The sequence below is a fragment of the Thunnus albacares genome, chromosome 12 (genome assembly GCF_914725855.1).
Source record: "Thunnus albacares chromosome 12, fThuAlb1.1, whole genome shotgun sequence".
In the NCBI taxonomy this organism is placed as follows: Eukaryota; Metazoa; Chordata; class Actinopteri; order Scombriformes; family Scombridae; genus Thunnus; species Thunnus albacares.
In genome coordinates this window covers 1,258,205-1,265,880 of record NC_058117.1, presented here as the reverse complement: position 1 = coordinate 1,265,880, position 7,676 = coordinate 1,258,205, and the positions used below count along the sequence as shown (strand labels likewise).

At 40.0% G+C, this 7,676-nt stretch overlaps 1 protein-coding gene across 1 annotated transcript; it reads left to right on the top strand.

Annotated features, from left to right (window-relative positions):
- The first annotated feature begins 914 nt into the window (after positions 1–914).
- On the top strand, positions 915–4,716 carry LOC122993815 (E3 ubiquitin-protein ligase TRIM21-like). The gene is made up of 2 exons (XM_044368274.1): positions 915–1,023; positions 1,333–4,716. The coding sequence occupies exon 2, from the start codon at positions 1,342–1,344 to the stop codon at positions 2,986–2,988; it is 1,647 nt and encodes a 548-aa protein (XP_044224209.1). The 5' UTR covers positions 915–1,023; positions 1,333–1,341; the 3' UTR covers positions 2,989–4,716.
- Positions 4,717–7,676: the final 2,960 nt, after the last annotated feature.

The following is a 7,676-nucleotide window of genomic DNA, read 5'->3' as shown; positions in this document are numbered from 1 at the left end:
CCCATGGGCTGATGATGAAGGTTGTTCACAGGTAAAGATGGAAAAAACTAGAGATGCATAAATATAATTATCAGTTTTAGTATGTAGAAGTTACAAAAAATCATCATTTTTCTACCTCAAAAAAGGACAAATGTAGATATTCTTAGTTCATAGTGATATTGTTCCCTTGCAGTCGATTTGAAGTCTGTTAAATAAAATCTAATATTTTTTTAAATTCTTTTCTTTGTCTCCCTGCTCCTCTGATTGGATGAGTGCAGAGGCAAGTGGAACAACAGATGTCCAGATTTTGATGGCAATATTGAAACAAGAGAGCAAATTTCCATTAGTTCACTTACTTGTGGAAATGATTTTCAGTCTCGTATAACTTGGCCTTTCAGGTACTTTCCATCCTCTCTTTTATGGACTGAAATTCCTCTGCCCTCTGTCACGTACACAAAGAAATTACTTTCTCTTTCAGTCTCACACTTAGATTTCATTAAATACATTTAAAACCAACACATTTTCTTCATAAGCATTGGATAACAATCAGCCAGGTTATAAAGAAGAAGGTTATGTGTCTTTTTGCTGTCTTGAGTGAGAAGGTATTTGATATGTTTTCTTTTTAGATGTCATTATGTGATTCTTCTGTTGATTGTATGGAGAGTTTTGGCAAAGTGGAACACCGTTTTGGTTTATGTGTCACCTATCAAAACTTTTGTTTCTAACAATACATTTGAATTTCTGAAAAAACTGTTATTCTATACACTGCATTCCAGTCAGTGTAGCGTCCTGCCTTACAGTGTAATGCACCACACAGAACTAACACAAAGCAGGAAGACGGAACAAAACAAGTTACAGGGAGGCGGAGTATCACTTTAGAGGCAGTTGGATTCTCAGCAAAACATTTCCTTGTTTGTGAGTCAATGTACCTCGGAGCTGCTACAGGCTGTTCTCAGTCTCTCTCAGTTTCTGTCTAAGGATTAATAAAACTTCAACAGGATCATCAGGCTTTTCTCCTTCAACCTCCTTCTTCAGCTTCTACAGGTACAGTTACTGCACATTAATGTGGTTTAAATAACCACCTTAACATATAAATGCACTGACTAATATATGAATATATATATATATATATATATATATATATATATATATATATATATATATATATATATATATATATATATATATATATATATATATATACATACATATAATACATTTCCATGAGATGTATCATAAAAATCTAATTATTTTATCTAGTATACCAGTAATCCAATTGACATATATTTGTGGTATATATAGCATTGTGTAATGTGTTGGTGGTTTGACTTTCACTTTCATTTTTGTTCTTAGTGTGTCACCATGTCAGCCACGAGCTGTGTGTTGTCTGAAGAGCAGTTCCTGTGTAGCATCTGTCTGGATGTGTTCACTAATCCTGTCACTATACCATGTGGACACAACTTCTGTAAAAACTGCATCACTCAGCACTGGAAAATTAACAGTGTTAAGTGCCAGTGTCCCATGTGCAAAAAAAATTTTAAAACACAACCTGAGCTGTCTGTCAACACTTTTATATCTGAGATGGCTGCTGAGTTCAGACAGTCAGTTGGAAAGAGAGGCAGCACGGACTCTGAGATACAAGTTGCCAAACCAGGAGAAGTCCCCTGTGATATCTGCACCGGAACTAAACTGAAGGCGCTAAAGTCCTGCTTGACATGTTTGGCTTCCTACTGTGAGATTCACCTGGATCCTCATCTGTCAGCTGACACCCTGAAAAAACATCAGCTGATTGATCCTGTGGAGAACATGGAGGGCAGGGTGTGCACAAAGCACAAAAAACCTCTGGAGCTGTTCTGCAAGACTGATCAGACATATGTGTGCTCGCACTGCACTGTTTTAGACCATGCGACACACAACATTGTTTCTCTGAAAGACGAATACGAAGCAAAAAAGGTCGAGCTGGAGCAGGCAGAGGCTGAAATCCAGCGCATGATCCGGGAGAGGCAACTGAAGATCAAGCAGATGAAATGCTTTAAAATGCACAGTAAGGAAGATGCAGAGAGAGAGATAGCACATGGAATTCGGATTTTCACAATTCTGATGCAGAATGCGGAGAGAGACCTGAACAAACTCATTGAGATGATTGAAGGCAGGCAGAAAACAACTGAGGAACACGCCGATGGCTTCATTAAAGAACTGGAAGAGGAAATCTCTGCACTGATAAAGAGAAGTACTGAGATGCAGCAGCTCTCACACACTCAAGACCACCTTCACCTCCTCCAGAGCTTCACATCCCTAAATACAGCTCTACTCAACAAGACCTGGACGGAGCCCAGCATCTGTCCACCATCATATGAGGGGAGTGTGGTGAGAGCTGTGACTCAGCTGGAGGAGACACTCAGCACAGAGAAGAGGCAGCTGCTGCATGAGGCCAAGCTGAAGAGGGTCCAGCATTACGCAGTGGATATGACTCTTGATCCTGACACAGCTAATCCCTGGCTCATGCTGTCTGATGATGGGAAACAAGTGTGGTGTGGCAACATGAGGAGGGACCTACCAGACAACTCAGAGAGATTTTCTCTTTATGCCAGTGTCCTAGCACAGCAGAGTTTCGCTTCGGGAAGATTTTACTATGAGGTTCAGGTTACAGGGAAGACTGACTGGACTCTGGGAGTGGTCAAATGGTCAGTCGACAGGAGGGGAATATTCCCACTGAGCCCAGTGAATGGCTACTGGGCTGTGGGTTTGAGGAATGGGAATGAGTACTTAACTCTCACCAGCCCTGTTGTCCGTCTGAGTCTGGACTCGAGGCCTCAGAGGGTTGGGGTGTTTGTGAGTTACGAGGAGGGTCTGGTCTCCTTTTATGACGTAGATGCTGCAGTTCATCTCTACTCCTTCACTGACTGCTCCTTCACTGACGAACTCTGTCCGTTCTTCAGTCCTGGTCTTCATCATGGTGGCATGAACTCTGCCCCTCTGATCATTTCTCCTGTCAATCACACTGATTAGATTGGATCATTCATTTTGCCATTTTAGAGATGCAATTCAAAGAATTAAGGTGACATAAACTGAGATGTAACTATTAAAGGCAGCCCATCTCCAAAACAAACAAGCAACAGAATCTTGATACACTTTCAGTTTGTCAAATTTTTATGGCTAAGGTGTAAACAATACTTAGTCATTCACAGACACAGACTACATAAAAATACATCCTCTGGAGTCATGTTGCTGTCCACATGTTGAGTGTAAAGGCTAATATTCACTTTATGGCTGGTTTGGTTCATTATTCAGCCATTGGGGAAGAGTTAGTCTCTATTTTTTGGGAGAGCTGAGATTTATTTCTTATTTCAGTCTTCACCTTGTCTCTGTACCAGTTTTATTTTCCTCATCACAATCAACTAGTAGTTAGAAGAACTGATATGTCAGCTTTGAGAAACAATGATCTCTAGAGGCTCAATTTTTTTTCTTCTATAGCGGCTCCCCTCTTCATTTATTCTGATTCTTAAAATAAAGCAGAACTCCAGTAAAATGTGTCATATTCGACTACAATACAAGTTCAGTATTTGTGTTCAGTTGTATGTAAAACCACTTCGCCTATGTGCACAACCAGAGATTACCGTAAGAGGAAGTCTTCCTCTCTCCTGTGCATCGGTGAGCAGAGGAATTTTACTGACAATTGACTGATAGGGATTAACTTGTGTTTTGATAGGACAGTGCACTGTGCAGCTGTTAAGCTGTCCAACACATCTAGTTGTAAAACTTGGGCCTCATGTAAATGGTTTAGTTTTGAAGGGCACTCAGACATGTGAGCTTAAAGTAATATATATATTTTTAAAATCAGGGTTAGGTTGATAAAATTTGCTGGTATGCATCTGTTTCATTATTCAGCAACAGTAGCGGTACATAGTATATTCATGGTTACGTCCTGCAATTAAATGAATGGTGCTTGACTGGGTGTGCTTGCTGAGGAATCGGGACACGTCTTGTCAGGCAACAGGAGGAGGACCAGTGACTGGTCCCTCCCAGTCACTGGAAAATACCTGGAAACTAGATATTAGTCAGGGAGCCTCAGGCAGAGAGGAGCAATTCTGAGTGGCTAGAACAATAGGAAATTGAATTTGAAAAAAAGTCCACTTCTTGAGAAACTTGATAACTATGTGACAATGATTATTCTTTTAACATATCAAGCCATCACCATCTTACATTTTTTGTGCAACTTTTAATTATTAATTGCAAAACAAGTAGTATCAATTTGATACTGTTATTATTTTGAGATATTATAGGGAGGGTGTTGGAGTTGCAGTTTTCTATGTCCAAAAGAGATTATTAATAACACTGAGGAAGGCGTGTCACCCCACCCAGTCATTTTCATACATTCCCTCAACCCAAACACCAGCAGTAATTTGACACGTCAACTCCAGAAAAGCAACAATTTTATCACATTGGCTTCCAGGACAAGCATATCCTGGTTACTTGACCATGACGTCTACTTGTGTCTATATGATCTGTTCGGTGTATTTGAAAGGCATTTCACTGATGCAACTCAAATGTTGTGATGTGATGATATGTGTGTATGTGTATGTGTATTTGTATGTGTTGCACTTTGAACTTCAGATTCTATTCAGTGGTACTATTTTTGAAAGTTCCTTGTTAACAACTTTTTGTATGTTTGTACTCTTTATTATGTTAACATATAATATAAAAAATAATGCTTACTGGCAAAATTTTTAATACTAATTGCTACAATAAATGAGTGTCAACAGAATAATTCTGTTTTTTTTTTCCAATCAATTAAACATTGCCATTGCATCATCAAAATCATTGTCAAACAACGATAACATCAACAACTGCAAAAAAAAAAAAAAAAGCAAAACCCTTCTGAACTATGATTTCTATTTTCTAACTGTAAACTTTAAATTAAGATTGAGAAACAAGAGGGTACAGCAACAAGAGGTAGAGACAGATCAACACTTTCTTTTATACTGCAGCCAGTATATAAACAAAGAACCAGGTCTCTACTAGTTTTTTCTCCTGACCTCTTAATCACTGCCCACATCTACCCCCCCTAAATTCCACCGGGCGCGTGTGCGCCGCGTTCCGGCTCCGACGCGGCTGCCGGATCTGATCGCGGCCACTCTAGTCAATGTATCCGATTCCACTGGGCGCGCCGCGGCGCGTTTCAGAAGCGTCCCAGAAGCGGCTCTCCGCTCCGCTGCGCTGAAGTTAGGTGCCTCGTCTATTTTTTACGGAAGCCGCGTCAAGCCGCACAGAGCAGATCGAGCTGGGCAGGAAGTCAAACACAGAAACAGCATTGAGCATCCGGTCAATTTTCAAAATAAAACATCCCGTGCAGACTCCTGGTATCAACAATAAACGCAATTAAAACAGACGAATAAAGAAACCATTTAACTAAGTAGCCTACTTAACCATAGTAGAAACACAAAAATCAAGGAAAATGACCAAATCAACGAAAGCTGAGCAAGTTAACAAAATTGAGCAGTTTAATTGCCCTGCTACTGCAGTAATTACGGTAGCCTTAAGGCACTTTATTAGCGTTGACAAGGCTGCTGTAATTACTGTAGTAGGAGTGCAACTGACTTTAATCGGCGGAACGCTTCCCCGCAGTGAAGACGCTCCGCTTCTGACACGCTCCCGGTGGAATAGGGCGGAACAAAACCGAGCTGGAGCCGGACCGCGGCGCACACGCGCCTGGTGGAATCCCGGGGTTAGATTTCTTCAACAACTTAAATAGTGAAACAAAATGGCAATTCAGTCTGATTATCGGGATCTGATGAGGAGGAAAAGGGCTTGGGTGATTAAAGGCTGGAGACTTGCCAAGAAAGTGGTAGACAGTTGTGTGATTTGTTGAAGACAAGGGAAAAGCACTGTCAACAGATCATGAGTGACTCCAGGACCGGTGGTGAAAGATGAACTGAGGAAGAGTAAAAGTCAAGGTTTGAGGGGTTGTTTTCTGGTGCATAGCATCAAGGGCCATATATACCAATGTTGTCAGTGACCAGTCAGCCGAAGAATTTCTGCTGACCAACCAGAGATTCACAGCATTAAGGGCACACCTGAGGAAGTGTATAGGCTTGCTTGCAGGCTTTAATAACTAGCATCATTGCTTTTTTTCTGGATTTCGTTCAATTTGATTTGCCTGGTATTTACTTTATTTATTACTATATTCAAACTATTTGTGTGGAAGCCTGTGTATCAGGAATTGGGTTTTTCTTATTTATTATTTCATTTAGTTGGAATTTGTATTTACTTAGTTCATTTAGCATTTCCTAAGATAGATTCCTAAAATGTCCTGTACTTTTTCTGTTTCAAAATTGTCTTCTTGTTCCGTCTCTTTTCTATTTTTGTGAACCAGAAATGAGATTATTTTAGTTCTGCCTTTCCTGTTTTTCAAAGGAGAGCTGGTGATGTTTTCAGAGAATCACTGTCAAAAACTGTCAAACTGATGTGAGATGTGGTAAAGCGCCATCTGGTGGTGGATTTGTATAAGCCGTTTCTATTCAATATTAGTGACGCAGGAGCATGGCCACTGATAGTGATGGGGTAAATCTGTGAGTCTGAGATATTTGATATTATTGAGGCTGGTTAAGACAAGGACAGTTTGTGAATATAGCTAATTTTAAGATTTTAAACTAAATTAAAGAAAAAACAGTTAATTGCAGTTTTCATGAACTCAAACTGAACTTTAAATCTTGTCAGTAAAATTGCAGCTATACTGTTTTGCCTGCATATTGTGCACTTCAAAGACTGTCTTCAGTCCTAGTGTATGATTAAAGGGTGTTTTGACATATGCTTCTGCTTTATGTTTGCACCAGCTTTGTAGGTGTGGATATAGACTACAATCTAAAGCAGGAGTCTCCAGTCTTTTTTCCTCTGAGAGTTCATTTAAGAAAATGAAAGGCTGAGGGATAATCATGTCTTACATTACTATTTACATTTATTCACACATTATATCAAAACAGTCAAAGGGCCCTATCTTATGCCTGGTGCAAAGCAGTGCCAAGCACAGCACAAGTGTCTTTGTTAGTTTAAGACCGACACAGTTGTCATTTTCCCATCCAGCGCCCATGTTGTTAAATTAGCAAATGCACTTGTGCCCATCAGAGCACACATGGGTGTGTTGGTCTTAAAATGAGGTGTGGTGGAATATTTAACAAATATTCTTAAACATTTTTGAGAGTACAGTGATCAGGTTTCCATACTTTCAGCAATTAATACCCCGCTGATTTGACCTCTTACTCCATGACTGAACAAAACGATTTTCAAGAAACTAAAGCTGTAATTAAACAGAGTAGTGTCCTCCTTCCTTGCATGAACGTGTTGATTGCATTCAGCAAGGAAAGAATGCCCTGTAGTATCTTACACCTGCTCAGCTGCCTTACCGCTGTTAGGAGGAGATCACTGTACTCATCAGAACATTCCACAAAGAACAGTTTCAAGCTCCTGTGTTGTACGGCTTCTCTTTAACAGTTGTCAGGACATGATCATCCCATAACCTTTGCATATATAACCTGCTGATGTATGATGCAGTGATAGTTTAGAAATTTATGAAAGTCCAGTTCTGCTTGCTGTGGCGCAATCAATCCAAAAACTCCTCTTTGGTGGAAAAGTCCTCAAACACCATCTGAACAAAAACAGCCGGCTGGGTGGTATCTGTTTAGTCCACAGATTTATCACAC